This window comes from Meleagris gallopavo, chromosome 1 (assembly GCF_000146605.3).
Source record: "Meleagris gallopavo isolate NT-WF06-2002-E0010 breed Aviagen turkey brand Nicholas breeding stock chromosome 1, Turkey_5.1, whole genome shotgun sequence".
NCBI lineage: Eukaryota > Metazoa > Chordata > Aves > Galliformes > Phasianidae > Meleagris > Meleagris gallopavo.
This window is the reverse complement of record NC_015011.2, coordinates 182,260,228-182,276,918: the sequence shown is the minus strand read 5'-3', so window position 1 is coordinate 182,276,918 and position 16,691 is coordinate 182,260,228. Positions and strand designations below refer to the sequence as shown.

At 43.0% G+C, this 16,691-nt stretch overlaps 1 protein-coding gene across 1 annotated transcript in view; it reads left to right on the top strand.

The window, feature by feature from the left end:
* UVRAG (UV radiation resistance associated) overlaps positions 1-16,691 on the top strand; it is a 69,474-nt gene that overhangs the window by 37,332 nt on the left and 15,451 nt on the right. Inside the window, exon 13 of the mRNA XM_010706136.3 lies at positions 899-977. Within this exon, the coding sequence (XP_010704438.1) occupies positions 899-977 (79 nt within the window). The remainder of the gene's footprint in view (positions 1-898; positions 978-16,691) is intronic.

The following is a 16,691-nucleotide window of genomic DNA, read 5'->3' as shown; positions in this document are numbered from 1 at the left end:
ACACTTTGTGTAATCACCCCTCCACGGTGCGTGTTGTTTCTAGTAGATATCAATCTCCTATGTTTGTTATCTTAAATTTAAGAGAGTCTTTGCTTTCTGATGTAATGTGGGCTTTGTGCAGATAATGCACTCGGCTACTTGATTAAGAGCTGCAGAACAGGGTTTGTAAGAAAGGCAAGAGTTTGTTTCGTGGTGTGGTTCCCATCAATGTAAGCTGGAGACTGTACTGAAATTACCAACTTGAACCACAGTGACCTCAACCTCTGGTGGTAAGGAAGAGTCAGAAGGCAATCCTCAGAAAGGTAGGTTACAAATAGTGGCAGTAGTGAACCACTTCACTGAAGCCAAGGTTCCCAAAACATGCAGGTATAGCTGTCCAAGGGCATTATAGGGCTTTATATGGCATATAGACGGGATGGAGAGCACACAGAAATGAGGAACCCTTTGTACTGTTCTTCTGCTGTGTTGCTTGCAAATGTCTGTCAAGAGATCTGTGCTCTTTCAGTCACCAAATAACAATGTAATCAAAGGAGAACTCGTAAAAGGTTCATTTGATTTGGAAATGAGCTAACCGTGGCTGAATACGAATGGAAAAGTGGGATCTGATATTACAGTGCATGCTTCATGTAGTGAGGGGGGATATTGCAGCACTGGCAGGGTCAAAAAGCATCTTCTGAAAACATAAAGTATTTAAGCTAATGAATTGATCGCTTAATTTTGACATCAGATTTTTTTTTTAAAGGACTGCAGGTGCAGAGAATTCCTGATGATGTATGGAGGGGGATCCTGAGCTAGAGAAGCTTGTGATCTTTTCCTTTCTAATCTTGAGATCTGTGGCTTTTTAATCTGAATAATGTCACTTTAAATGCTTTTTTTTCTATTTTTTCTCCCTCATCAGATTTCCTTTGTACCCAAAAGGAGGAGAGAAGCTTCAGTTCGAATATGGAGTGTATCTTCTCAACAAAAATATAGCACAGGTTGGTACACTGAGATTTTTTTTTACTGATTATCTATCATCTCTTAGTGTCACTATGGCAAGACTGCTGTCTTGTGAGGCTCTGCTCCATGGAGAACATCTGTGAACTACTGGAGGTACTCCTCAAATGATGGCCCTCACCTGCATTACTGCTTTGTGTACAAACCCTTCTCTGCTGCTTAGAAGAGGGCTTGCCAGCCAATAAGCCTTTTTTTCCTTTTTAAATGGTAAATACTGTGTGTGTACGTGTGCTGTTTTGAAAATGGAAAGTATTTTCTGTTATTTTCATCATATTCGATTCATTTCTTTCTCATCGCCGTGCCCTTTAATTTTATTATTTTAACTGGAATTCTACCTCAACAGTTGTTTGATAAGAAAACACAACAGTCTGGAAAACCTTAAGCCTTGCCAATGCATGAGTTTTTTTAAAAGTCCTGTAGTCATCCTTACTTCCTTGCTCTTATGTTGTTTTTTTGTTTGTTTTTAAATCATCTTTTGTGTTGCTAAATGCATGATTAATTGCTTTTGACATGTACAAGTTGATGACTTCTGTTTGAGTTGGTATTGATACCTGCTGCCCACACACTTGGTACGGAATTCAGAAAAGGTATGGAATTCAGAAAATGTTCAGAAAGCAGAAGCTGATCCCAGAGGGACCTGTAGGGCCTTTCAGGTTGTTGCATGGTCCTAGAGCAGGATTTGTGCACTTAGGTCATCTCTGCTAGTTGATTATAGACCACGTCCTGCCTGGGATTAATCAGTCTGTTCCTGTTCTTCTCTGTCTTGGCTGTTAAAAGCTTCCCTGACATCTCATCCAAATGTCTTGGTTCTTTTTAACCACGTAGCCTCTTATTCTAATAATCTGTTCATTAATTTGCTTTGTCTTTGCAAGCTGTTATGCCCTGAAAGACAACCTCTCCTTGTCTAAGTGTCATCTTCGGATCACATCTCTTAAGGTTGGAGCATTCTTGTTGCCTGCTGTTCTCCATCTGATCTGCATCCTTCTTGAAGCTCTGTTCCCAAAGCTGGGTGCAGTGTTGAGCCGTTGGCATCAAAGCATCGAGTAAGGGAGGAATCTTTGCAAGTCTTTGCAGTTTTCGTTAAGCTCATTATAAGGTTTGTACTCTCATCAGAATCACAGTGAAATTTGTCCTTCAGCACAGTGCTAAGTCTCTTCTGTACACCATTCTGAGTGCAGATGACTCATTTAATTTGTATATTAGGGTACCCCAGGATGTAGCCTTAAGGCTGCACCTCTTTGTTTCTCTGATTTGGTGGCATGACTTAGGGGATTGGGAAGTAACTGGTGAGAACTCAGTCTCAATTTTGTGCTGTTTGTCTGTGAGCCTATTCTCTGTTTCTTTAGGTCACTGAATGGAAATACTGAGTAGGGCTGGGATAAAGCATAGATCCACATGTAGCCCTGCTTCATTATCGCTACTTCCACTTTTGGCAGTGAACTATTAATTACAAAGAGTTCTTGCTCTGGATTCATTCTGTAGGGTGCTTTGCCAGTGTTCCATTTCCCCAGTCACTTGTGTACCACAAAGTGACAAAATAATGTATTTAAATTCAAGCAGAAACACGACATCTCAGTTTCTGACATGTTTGTGGGACTTGAAATAGGATTGACTTGACACCTTTGTGCCTGAAAAATCTTTTTTATACTTAATTTCTATTTGTTTGGTTTGGGTTTCTCCTCACAGCTCTCTCTTCCAACCCTGCCTACCTTTGAATTAGAGTAACACTTCTGGATCTTATTGTTTGGAGAGTTTTTTAGGCTTGGATTGCATTTACCATTTTCCAGACTTCTGGTATCTTGCCCAAACTTCGTGTATTTTGGAAGATAACCTCCAATGGCTCTGAAATTACTTAAAGGCTAAAATAGCTTAAGATGAAGTTAATCAAATCCTGCTAATCTTGGAAATTCACTTAACCAAGCTGTTAATATAACTTAGACTGTGACTCTTTGTTGCTGGCATTAATAATGGCAACCATCTGTTCACACTTTCAGAGGGAAGACAGGAGTGAAAAAATGGATTAAATGCTCCCTTTCCTTCAAATGATTGATAGCTTTCTCTCTCCATTAGTATCAAATCAATGCTTTCCTTAATCTGTACTTCATACACTCATTACTTCATTTTGTAGCTTGTGAGTGGCAGTGCTGCTTGCATTCATTTCTCAGCCTCGTGTTTTCCTGCGTGATTCTGAAGTTTGCCATTGGGTCGTGTAGCACAGCTACTCTGTGCTGCTTTGGTAGGTGAAATTCTGAACTCTTTGTTGAGCCCAAGTTGGTAAACTTTCCATTTCCTGCAGCCTGGGTTGGTTGGCACTTGTGCCTGTAGTATCTTTTTCCTTATTTTAATAGGAACTGTCACCACTTCACTACTTCTCCTGTTTTTTTTTCTATTTGACTTGTCAAAGTTGGGCCTACTGAAATCATTCATTCTGATTTTATTCTGTCCTATTTCCAAAGGACTGTGAACTGTTGAACTCATGGTCACTCATTCCCGTTCCCTTCCTCGTAACCGACTTCCAAAATCACAGGCACGTTTTTAAACTCATAAAAGTAAATGAAGACTTGAAGTATGTATTTGTGTTGAAAAACTGTTTCCCAACTTGCACGACATCACTGGTGCAAAGCAGAGTAGTCAGCGGCCAAACTGTGTGAAGTGGTTTTGTTCTACACCAGTGGTTCACACGTTCCTGGTTGAGGTTGTACGTTGCCGACTATAAAAACATAATAAAAGCAAATCAGAAATCTTGGGGGGCTTCTACTACTAATTTAATCATGAACGTGTTACTGAAGTCTGTATAAATCGGTTTAGTCACCTCTTCTTTGATGTTCTTTGTCAACGATTGCAGCTTTTTATGGTTCTGCCAAGAGGAAATACCGCTGTGAAAGCTGTGTGAAAAGTCTAGCAGAGCAGGTAGATAATATATGGAAATGCATCACAGGAGTTCTGTATTCAGGGCTGGCTTGATCTAAAACCTGAGATTGTTGGAATCAGCCTCCAAAAGAACGTATATGTAGGTAGCTCTTAGAATATCTTACTGGAATTTAAGTTGCTCTTTAAATGTTTTTAAGGATGCTTTGGGAAAAGCTTCCAGATACGCTTAGTTCATGAAACTGCTTGAAGAGAATAGATGCCAAAAAGATGGAATGGATAGTGAGAGGTGGTCTCTAGACCATCACAGGCCCAAAGGGGTTGAGGAACCAAGTCCTGTGAGTGTTCAGTCATGAGTTAATGCAGATCCATCCGTTGCTTTACTCCCTGACTGCTGGGTGATGTCGGAGCGTGGCTGACCCTGCTGGAGTGTGAAGGGAAGAGCTCAGGTCTCCATCTTCACTGAGTGCTTCATGTGAATCCTGATCATGTGGGTGAGAAACAGGAAGCTCGGAAAAACTTGTATTGACTCAAATGGCTGCTTGCAGCTTCATGGAAGCTTCCTTGTGTACGGTTTTGTTGTGTTTTTCTTTTTTCCCTTTCATAATTATCTGGAGTTCTCAGGGCAAGGAGAAATGTGAGTGGGGAAGAAGTGAGGCTGGGTTGATATTAACAAAAATTACTGAAATCCAAACTCTCTTCTAGAGATAAAGTGGTACTGTTTTGTGAAACAGCAGGATAATAACAATGAAAACCACATCTTGCACTCAGGAGAATTCAGCTGGAATTAGAAGCAGCTCAGCGTTAGCTTGGTAAAGCATTTATTTGGAGAAACTTGCTTTGCTGTTACATTCCAAAGTCAAAACAATGTGTGTTAATTCTGAGAGTTGATAATAACTTCCATCTGTATGTGAGCACAAATTCAGTCCCTCTATTTTCTATTTGTAATACTGAAGCCTTCACGATGGTCAGAGTAGCTTCTTATGTGGGATAATAGTAGGTAAGCCCATAAATTTCCAGTTGTGATTTCAGCTCTTTGTCTGGTAATGAACATGCCCAAGCATTTTTTTTAAAGGGAAATTAATGAGTTATATCTGTTAATGCCAACAAATGGAAATCACAGCCATTCCTGAGCCCTGTCAGAGGTGAAACAGAATAAAGTTGCTAAAGATGGCAGTGAATTTCATGGGTTCATAAAATGAATTTCATAAGCATTAGATACCAGGAGATAGCAGCAACAGAGCTTGTGGGGCCAGCTATTGGGTTTCGATGTCTGTGAAGTATCAGAAGAATGTAAAGCTTTAATATGGAAATGATATCAACTTTTACATTGGTCTTTCACAGTAGAATTTGTGCCATGAAAATGGTTCTATTGAGTGGATAAATGTTAGCAGCTCAGAGTTGAGATTTTTGTGTGCACAGCACCACGCAACATGGGCAAGGTAGCATCTCCCAAAGAGTGTTCTCATCTTAGGGCATGGTCATCTTGGCCATGGGCTGTGATTAGCTGAGCTGTTATAAGACCTTTAGCTTATGCTAAAGGTGCTCCAGGATTTTGCTCTCCATTATTTCTGTTTATCTTTTAATCTTTGAGTGTAGGGTATGAGTGCAATGCTTGACTTCGAAATCTCAGGCCTGTAGGAAGAGAGAAGCTTTAATGCTGCTTGCTGGCAGCTCTTCTGTTTCCTTTCATTCCTGGAGCCTTGGTTGCTCAGGCTGACTTTGATGGAGGCTCTTCGTTACATATTAAGAGATGATTCTGCTATGATTTCAGTGACAAACCTTCTCTCTTAAGATCACAGAATCATAGGATGGCTTGGGTTGGAAGGGATCTCAAGGATCACAAAGCTCCAACCCCTTGCCACATGCAGGACCACCAACCTCCACATTTCACAGCAGCCCAGGCTGCCCAGGGCCCCATCCAACCTGGCCTTGAACACCTCCAGGGATGGACGGGGATCCACAGCCTCTCTGGGCAGCTGTTCCAGCACCTCACCACTCTCTGAGTAAAGAACTTCCTCCTGACATCCAACCTCAATCTTCCCTTCCTCAACTTCCAACCATTTCCCCTTGTCCTGCTGTTATCTCCCCTTTCCAAGAGCTGACTCCCCTCCTGTCTGTAGGCTCCCTTTAGATACTGAAGGCTGCACTGAGGTCACCCTGCAGCTTCTCTTCTCCAGGCTGAACAAGCCCAGCTCCCTCAACCCCTCTTTGTAGGGGAGGTGCTCCAGTCCCCCAGTCATCTTTGTGGCCTCTGGACCCTCTCCAACAGCTCCCTGTCCTTCTTGTACTGGGGGCTCCACACTTGGATGCAGTGCTCCAGATGGGGCCTCACAAGAGCAGAGTAGAGGGGGACAATCACCTCCCTGTCCCTGCTGGCCACCTCTCTTCTTATGGAGCCCAGGATCCCATTTGTTTTCTGAGCTGCAAGGGCTCACTGCTGTTCAGTTTTTCATCCACCAGGACCCCCAGGTCCTTCTCTGCAGGGCTGCTCTCAAGGACTGTTCCTCCCAGTCTGTATGGATGCCTGGGATTCCTCCAGCCCAAGTGCACAACCTTGCACTTTGCTGTGTTGAACCTCATTAGATTCTCCTAGGCCCACCTTTTGAGATGGGAGACGAATCCTTAACGAGCACACGTAATGTTACTGCTGGAGAAAAGCTGATCCTAAACTGTGTGCAAGGTGTTACATGACTTCTTCCCTGTTTGTTACTTCTAACTCATACAGTACATAGTCATTGAAGAGAGTGTGAGTCTACCATCTTGTTCATGAAACTACCAACTCCTCTAGGTGTAAAAGAGCTTGTCTCTAGCATGATCAATGCCAGACATGTTATTCCTCATCCAGTTGCAAGATTGCTCGGAGAGGAAGTAAATATTTCAGAACGATGGAGCTAGATTCTTCTGGTCCTGGTTGGAAGGGGATTTACTGCAGTTATCTTCTTGTCAACAGGTGAATGAATTGTCAGCAGGTCAGTGAATTTTCTTGCAATTCCAAGTATCAAATTACTTTTTATTTCATTCTGTTGCTAGAGGAGAGAGACTCCAGATAAGAACTCTGGAAGATCAAGAGACAAATCAACTCCTGAGTCAGTCTGCAGAACTGAAGGCTCCCATTTGAGCCTTGCTGCTGCTTTAATCTTGGTCGCTCTCTCTATCTGCCTTCAGTAGCCATGCCCTTGAAATGATGGTGTTCTGTCCTTGCCTCTGCTGCTGGCTGTTGAAAGCAGAGTTATAAAACAAACCAGTTGAAGCTGGGCTGTTCTACAGCTCTTTGCTTCCCTAGGGCTAAGGAGAGAAGTGAACGAGTCCTGTCTTATCCTGGCTCGTCACTGCTGTTTGCCAGATCTCTGCAGTCAGAATGTCCCTTCCCAGACATCACATCCACAGGTTTTGTGAAAGCTTTTTAATTCGTTGCACTGCGTGAGTTAAGGGTTTTTTTTTTTCTGATCGTGTTGAATATGTGGTCAGCACCACCCCCACGAGGCCAGGCTTCCCTTCTGATCCAGTCTTGATTTTTGCCTGATGACAACCGAGTGATGTTAGTCGGATATGTCTGTTCACATTGGCATGATCTGCTGAGCCCTGGCCAACAAATAGTTCTGCTTTCATCTGACAATCATTAGCAACATCTGAACTTTGCTATTTGAGAAGAAAAAAAATCACAGGGCCAATCCTTTGTCAGTTCTCCCAAGGAAATTTATTTATTTTCACATCATGGCACTGGAGATCCAAGCAAGGAACTTTGTCTCAATCTTCCTTCTGTGTGTCCAGAGCCACCGTGTCCACTTGGTGGCAGGCAACGTTTACAGGTATTATGTGACTTGGAGAAGTTTGCACAGCTATTCCTGCTCTCCTGGGAATGTTGTTTGTGTAGCTTGTCTAAGTAACATAATAACATTCCCAGAAGCGTGAAAGAAAAGCAAAGTTTGTCTTGATGTATTTTAGTGGCAGTCAAAGTGGTATCTTTCTAATAGCTGCATGAAATAAAAGTTGAATGCCTACCTGCTAGTGCCATATGTAAGGAACTGCACTGAAAATCAGCTCTTAAAGATTAAATGAGGCAAGATGCCTAGCTGCTGGCTCTGTTAGCCTATCTAACATGGGAGAAAATCAGTTTCATAATAGAAGCTATTAAACTTTTCCATGGGAAGTTGAACAGCAGAAATGTTAGGAGCAGAAATTTGTTTTGGCAGTAAACACTGCCGAGCAGAAGTGTCTTAAAGAGTTGTGTGGGTATCGGTGTAGATGCAGTGGTTATGACCTTAGAGTGCAGAATACTGTGACTTGCATACTACATCTTTTATGAGGCCCCTAAACTCAGATCATAAAACGTACAGTTCAGAAAGAATCCACTGTCTGAATTTGTGGCCAATTTAACTGCGTAGGGAAAAGTGTTCCTGAAAGAGCACAGGTTGTATCCAGAGCAGAGTCCTCATCTTGTCAAGTGCCAAGCATTCATTTGAATGCTAAGGAGGAAGGGACTGCACCTGAAAAACCACAAGTACCCTCTCCAGCTGCACAGAGCCAAAAGCTTTTAGAAGAGGTTTCATTCCTGAAAGTCTCCTAGGGCAGCAATGGGCTGATACCCAGCCAGCTCATTTAGAACTGGGGAATTTACATGTGTTTTTTTGCAAACTGGTTGGAAAGCTTTCTTTTTTTCCTTTCCTATCGCCCATGCCAAGATAAAATAGGTCGAAATGAGACTGGCTTAGCTGTAACAGCACTCACCCTTTCATTCAGATGGCAGCCTGCCTGTCCTTGCCTGGAGGCAGTCTGCATTGATCAATGAAGGATGAGCAGCCCTCGGCTCACCAACGTGCCCTGATCACATCACCTGCAGTGCTGGAGGCTCTGTTTTTTGCTCTGCTTGTACAGCATGATGAGATTGGGTGGAATGGTGGGGCTGGTAGCACCTGCTGAGCTAACAGGCGCTTCCCCAACTGAATTTTGGGGACCAGCCCATCACTGGCAGGCGTGCTCTGTGTGTTGGATCACTGGTGTGCTGCACAGCTGTCGTCATCGTCTCTGCATGTTAACTCTTCAGCCTGCTAAGTAAGTTTTGAAAACAGTGGGTATGTGTTTAAAATATAGAACCGAGATTTAGTAATCAAAAGCAAAATGGATTGCTGATGCATTAAGATGACACGCACGAAGGCCGTTGCCAGCTTAAACTGCTTTGTAGTTTACATAGGGATTGCTTTTTGCAATTGGAAGGGATGGGAAAGTGGGAAGTATCAAGCCATGGCACAGTGTATTAGTGTAAGAAAGAGTCTGTAGTGTTTTCCTAATGAGTAAGGTGTGTGCTCCAGAGGCAGAGCTTGACTTTCAGATACAAAGCATTAGCACCTGTGGAACTCGTGGACTTCATTTGGGAGCCTTCCAGAGCCTTCTCACTTTCTGCCCTGTTGCCATCTCTTCATGAGAAAAAAAACAGCTCATGCTAAGGCACAGAGGCACTAAGTTATCCTTTCCTGACACTTGACCAGCTTTAATGAATAAAAATCATAATTATATCATAGAATCATAGAATGGCTTGGATTGGAAGAGACCTTAAGAATCATGAAGGTCCAACCCCCAATGCAGACAGGGCCACCAACCTCTACATTTAACACTAGACCAGGCTGTCCAGGGCCCCATCCAAGCTGCCTTGAACACCTCCAGGGATGGATGGGGCATCCACAGCCTCTCTGGGCAAAAATTGCTCTCACCTGTCATTAGCAAGCAAGTGACAAGCAGTGCCAGACTTCTTTTTTTGTTGTTTTCATTTCCCCATCCACCCACACCCTGTGTTCTCTTGTTGCTCAGTATGAATGCTTCGTCCTCTGTAAGACAGGCTCTTAATCTTCTGGATAGGATTTGGCACATCAGGGCACAAATCCTGTTTTGAAAGCTTTGGGTATGACAGCTGCTTAATCATCCAGAAATGCATTTCAGCCTTGGTGTATACTGTGGTTGAAGTTCAGAGCCACTCGTTCTCTGACAAAAGGAATAAGTGTATCTGATGTCTGTTGGCTTGTATCATTTTTGATCAGTCCAGAATGCTTAGAAATCCAGGGCTTGAGAGGATTTCTTTCTCAAGAGACGTGAAATACCAAGTGGAATATTGCACCTTTCTCTGCTGACCTGGTGCATAACTCATGCAAATATCCCTCGAGTTAATATTGTGTTAACAGGAAAACAAAACAAATCATAGAATCATAGAATGGCCTGGGTTGCAAAGGAGCACAGTGCTCACCCAGCTCCAACCCCCTGCTGTGTGCAGGTCACCAACCAGCAGCCCAGGCTGCCCAGAGCCACATCCAGCCTGGCCTTGAATGCCTCCAGGGATGGGGCATCCACAGCCTCCTTGGGCAACCTGTTCCACTGCCTCACCACCCTCTGCATGACAAACTTCCTCCTCATATCCAACCTAAACCTCCCCTGGCTCAGTCTTAAATCCATTCCTCCTTGTCCTGTCACTATCCACCTTTATAAACAACCATTCCCCCTCCTGTTTATATGCTCCAACAAAACAAACCCTGTTTCAATCTAATAAATAAAAGCTCCTAGTTTTTCTTTGGAAGGTGGTTGCTTAATAGATACTGATTTAATGACCTTGACCTCAGCTTTTAAGTTTAAAATACATCATATCCTATAAGAATTGATTTTCAGTGTTGGTGTGACTTAAAGCCATGTGGTGTTTGTGGAAGGATGCGTTGTTCTGAAAGGAAACAAGTCCTGCACAGGTTTACCTACTGAAGTTACACCTGCAAATGGTGGAATGGTACTTTGGGAAGCAGTTCAGTTTTGGTGAAATGTGGGAAGCTGGGAATCCCCAAAGGTTCTGTGTTTGGATCTCTGGCATGGGCTCACTTGCTTTTCTATGGAGTCTCTTGCTCTTTGAGTAGTGCTTTTTGGAAACAAGGATGTTTTCACTTCAAGGAACAGATTCCACAGGTTTGGATCAATGCTTTAGATAAACTGTCGAAAACTCTGTTTTGTTTTTCTTTTACAAAAGACTTTTCTAACACAGCACAGAAGAGCTGAGAGTTTGTGCTAGAGATCTACTCTTCTGTCACTGCACACATAGCACTTAATGGAGCACGTTGTTCGTGCACGTGGAACTAATTCTCCAGGTTCCTTTCCTGCAGCATCTTAAGGTACAGAGTAAAATGACCCAATGCCAAATGAGAAAACTGCCTGATAGTGCTTTTGGAATAGATTTATTAAAGCATAAAGCTAATACCACGTGCACATTTATATCCTATTTCTTTTTTCACCCAGGGGGTGGTGAGGCACTGGAACAGGTTGCCCAAGGAGGCTGTGGATGCCCCATCCCTGCAGGCATTCCAGGCCAGGCTGGATGTGGCTCTGGGCAGCCTGGGCTGCTGGTTGGTGACCTGCACACAGCAGGGGTTGGAAGTGGGTGAGCACTGTGCTCCTTTGCAACCCAGGCCATTCTGGGATTCCTTCAACATTTTCAAAAACCTCTTTGGCACCAAACTGTTTAGGATGCTCAACCATCCTCTGCATTGCTGCAGTGGCCCTGGTGAGCCCATACAGCCTTTCAGCTTGTGGTCACTGTTTTCCAGCCTGAATAAGGTAGGTGATTTCTCTGTGCATATCCACACACTCCCAAAGCTTTTGCACTTTTGGTGTCTGTAGGTTAAAAAGCAAACTTAAGACATTCTCATACAGTGCAATATCACACCTGGGAGCTGAAGGTGTAAAGCAAACAATGTGTTTAAGGTGTAGGTACAGAGCATTATTTACCTTTCTCTTGGCTTTTCATGTCTGACCTTTTGTTCTGCCCCTGATGTAATGATTTTTATGCAGGCGTTCAGCCTGCATGAAGTCATAGGAAATATGTGCCCACATCTCCTAATCCAAAAAACAGGATACCGAGGTGTTTTAAGAAGTTCTGACCTGAACCTGGAGAGGTTATGCTGCATAGTTTCATTTCTTCGAGCCGTAATGCAGCGAGGCTACAGCTGAACAGTAAACATGGTTTTAGTTATTGGAGTGCTTCACTGGTGAAGGGGGGAAGCTTTTCTGAGGTCAGTAACTGCTCTATCTTCTAAATTGCCTTTTTTTTTTTTTTTTAAATGTTGGTTCTGTAAATGGTCATGGTATATGAGAGGCACCTTTATGGGCAAGGGGGCCCATGTATGTTGTTTTTATAACAAGCCCACCAAATTTATAGTAGCCACCACATTTTACAGGAATGGTTCACTTATGTCAGTGGCTGTTTCCTCCAGCCTGCCTTTGACTATGGTTTCCCATATCCTTACTGGGACACCAGACTTGAACCATGAAGGCTTAATGCTTGAGACCTCTCTGGAGAGGTATTGTGTTTACTGTCAGGAAGGGCTTTGCTAATATGAGCAAGGGAATGCAGGAGGAAACACAGCTTTTGGCTCATCGAGATGTTTTAGTTCTACAGTGTGTTCTGCATGCACTCAAACACGTACTCCTATTTCCTTGTTTTCTTGTGGTCTGTCTCCAATAAACACTATTGCTGTGAAACCAGAATCCAGTGTTAAATATTGCCTATTATCAGCTTTCAGTTTTTAAAAATGAGAAGAACTCTCCTAAATGTAAAAAATTCCACCTCACAGCTTGCTCAGCATCCGTGTTTTGCTTCTGCGCTCAGATAGTGGTCAGAACTTGTTGGTGGATGGGAAGGGAAGAAGAAGCAGGTTAATGTGATTCTAAGGTGACTCAGAGAAAGCAGGGAATGAGGCACTGAGGGTGAGATGGGTTGGAAGTGGACTTGGGGATCTTAGAAGTCCTTTCCAGCCTTAATGATTCTGTCATCTTGATGATTAGATGCCACTGTTACAGATAAAAGTAAGGGAAGAAGTGAGAATCATCTTGATAGCAGCCTCTGCCTTGTGGCTGGGATGAGATCAGCCTGTTTCAGAGTAAGCATGCTATAAAAATAAGTGTGATTGTAAGCAGCCTTTGAAGGGCCAGCATAAAGCACAGCTGTAGTCCTGTTACTGCTTTGATTGCTGTTTGTATGCCTCGTTTGTTATTGCTACATCAATAACTGTGGGAGTTCAAGGTGATATTCCTGGAGGAGGCCTTTTTCTTTTAAGGACAGTTTCGTGAATGTAAAAGCTTGTGCTCTGTGGGTTAATGAAGGTACGTGGATTCTCAAGGTTGTTGATGTGATTTATTTCTCTTGTGAGCTTAATATTCTTAGAAGAATTGCAGAAGAAACATCTGCTTTTCAGAATGGGTTTCTGAGCAGCTCTGAAACCCGCCTGGAAGGAGAAGGCAGGTGTTGGCATATCAACATAAAGTCATTTCCATGAAAATAGTTCTGTGTCTGAGCACTTCTAGGAGAGTCGCTTCCAATGACAGCCTCCTTTTTTCCTTCTCAAAGCAGAGGGGAGTCAACTCTTGGGGAGATAACAGCAGGACAAGGGGAAATTGAGGTTGGATGTCAGGGGGAAGTTCTTTAGTGAGAGAGTGGTGAGGTGCTGGAACAGCTGCCCAGAGAGGCTGTGGATGCCTCGTCCATCCCTGGAGGTGTTCAAGGCCAGGTTGGATGGGGCCCTGGGCAGCCTGGGCTGCTGTGAAATGTGGAGGTTGGTGGCCCTGCGTGTGGCAGGGGGTTGGAGCTTCGTGATCCTTGAGCTCCCTTCCAACCCAAGCCATCCTATGATTCAGAGTTGAGGACATCTTGGAGATTTGCTATCATCACAGAGCTTTTCAAGAGGTTTGGTGGTGGGGAAGATCTTAGTTGGATTCACTTCTAAGCTGTGATAGATACTGTCTGACAGTCTTTTGAAATTCATCTTGATTTTTCATATTTAAGTGTTTACTTCTGAGCTATACCATGATGTGTTCCACTTATATTGCAGCTTTAGACTAGTTTTGCAGTAAACATGCATAGCAGTTCAGAGATGGAACAACTAGCTAGGCTTAATGAACCAAAGGCAAGTGACATGTTAAGAGTGCAAATAATCTCCAATTTTATAATTTCCCCCAAAAGGTATAAACACACACAACTGTTTATATAGCAGCAGGCATTATTTCACTGATCCCCCAAGGTTGTTTATATAGCAACAGGCATTATAACAACACTTTCTGTTTTCATTACTGCTGTGCTTAGTCATCTGAATCCCAGCCAGCGCTCTTTCATACTCTGAAAAGTCATCCAGGATCTTGTAAAACAATTAACTATGTCATTTTATTAAAACTTGCTTTTTATATTTGTGTCCCAACCTCTGAAAACCTTCTGTAGATGCTTGGCTTCCTCCCAACGCCGTGAACTTGATTGAGAGAGAACAGCCTTGCTTCTATTTTTGTTTGTGTGCCTTCACATTTGCGGAGCAGATGTCCTTTTAAAATCCTCGATGCTATCAAAAGAGGAAGCCCTTCCTCATTTAACTGAGAGTCACTGGAAATAGCACGTGCACAGTGTAGGAGAGCCCTGGGTCCCCCCATTGCCTGGATGCAGATGGTGCTACGAGAGCACACTCTGGGTTGACCTGCTGTCTCACCGTCTGAGACTGAAGGAAGTGCAGAAATGCTGGAGGTTTCAATGCAGACTGGCTGTTCTGCATACCAAGTACTGAAGGGACTGGTGTTTCGAACTTTATTAACATAGTCTGAGCTGTAAGACTGCTCCCACATGTCTTAGAACAAGACGAATATGGCCGGGGAAACAGTATGCTAAATGATGAACAGATGAGCTCAAAATTGGAGTCATTTGGAGCTCCCAAAAAAGAGTATTCCAGAGCAGATACTCTGTGGTTTCTGGTTGGAAGTAAATACATCTGCTTGTATACCACTAATCGTTAAGTGTTCTAACAGGAATTAGTGTAGGAAACAGTCTGTTCTTCTTTGCACGTAACTTCAGAACACCCTTCTTTTCTATAAGAAGCAGCTGCTTAGTGGGAAGAGCCCTAATTTTGGTCTTGGGTATACAACCTGATATTACACAGCAGTAGAAAGGTAGCTAAGTCGTTTCTTGTTAAGCCAGTTTAATTGAGGGAGTGGAATAGTCCTTGTGCTACTTATGTTATGGGGCATACAAGAGAGCAGCTGAATCTATGCAGTTTAATGCACATTTTAGGACAAAAATACCTTTTGCTCTGAGAACCTTGGTTTCAACACGTATGGTTCTTCATGATGCTGGAATAAATAGCATAGCATCATAGAAAGCACCCACTGGTATGACAGGCTGGTCTTCTGTAGAGATGGAGTTGACCTCAATCTAAACTTCATCTCTTATTTCTTTAGGTTCTTTCTTACAGGTGTCTCTTGGGATTATCTTAGGACAAAGAAGAACTCGGAGTCTTGAACAGAGCAACCCCTGGGCAGTTACCAACTAACAGTTATAAATCCAGCCTTATCTGATTTTTCAAAGACTTTTCATCATGCTGAAATTAAGTTTATCACATGGGGTTTCTGGAGGATAGAGATCTCTTCTGAACGAAGGGATCCCATGGGTTGAATTTGGGTTTGTTTCCAAAGATTTTGTAGAAAAGTGTCTCCTGCCTAGAGCAGGGGGTTGGAAATAGATAACCTTCAAGCTCCCTTCCAACCCAAACCAATCTATGATTTTCACCAGTTTTACTCCTTTCTTTTTATCCCTAGTAACCAACCCGGAGTGATGTCACTTATCCCAGAAGCCAAAGTAAGAAAGCTCCAAAAGTGTCTCATTTTGAGATGTGTAAAAGGAATTTCTGTGTAATTTAAGACATCTCACTTCCTAATTTCCTTCGGTATGAACACCCTTGGGCTCTCTGCTCGCGATGTATGATGCATCTCTTCCTTCTGTGGGATAAGTGTTGATAATAGCTGGTCAGAGAGGAGACTCGGGCCACTCTCTGAAGTGCCTGCTGTCTGAAGTGTAGTTCTTCCCCAGTCCACGTATTTGCTCACGTGGTAGCACTGAAGAACACGAAACTGTGTATAGGAGCTAAATACAAGTCAGGAAATGGCAATTAGAGCATCATTAATGATTCATATGCAGAGTGTACGCAGTCATTCCTAGAAGTGAGCACAAATTGTGGGCGCTTGTTCAGTCAGATTTGGATGGCTGGGTGTGTTGCATGCTGAAGGAACAATCTCCTCTTGGTTCCTTGCTATCTCAGGGTGAGATGGTGGGGATGGTGATGTTCAACAGCAACTGAAAACAGAGCTCTGTTTTAGGAGATCGAAGCAGCTCACATTCAGCTTTTCTGCTCTTGTTTGCCTGCAGATAGAACGTAATTTACACAGTAAAATCCATCCTGTTTATTCTAGAGGCTTCCCAGATCTCGCATCCTGACTTTCCTTGCTGTGCGTCTCTCCTGTTTGCAATCTCACAAAGCTTTTAGCCAGAGCAACATTTTCTTATACGTGCTTTGAAACGAGCACGACTCCAACGCATTCCTCTGATCTTGGCTGTTGGGATAAGAGAGATCCTTTAATCCAATTCTTTTCATGCTATGAAACCTTAGAATTTAAGGATGACTGTAAAAACGAGTGTTCTATTAAAATCCAATTGTGGTAGGAGCAACAAATGTAATGCTTTTAATTTATTTATTTTTTCCTCTTGCCTCGGGCTGGTTCTTTGGTTAACCAAACCCACTGTAATCCCATCAGGAGAATGTGGTGATCACTTAGTAATTTATATTGTATGGTTGTCTTAATCCAGGTTCTGTCACTGTAGCAGAAAAATATGAACTCAAGCCCACCATATGACTCGGTCATGTCCATATGGAAATAATAAACCACATAATAAATGCTCTCCTGTTGTACAGCACGGTGCTCGGGATGGGTTTCTTCCAAAGCACTTTTTCTTTCTATAACACAGAAGAGCATAGAAATTATTCCTAATTTCA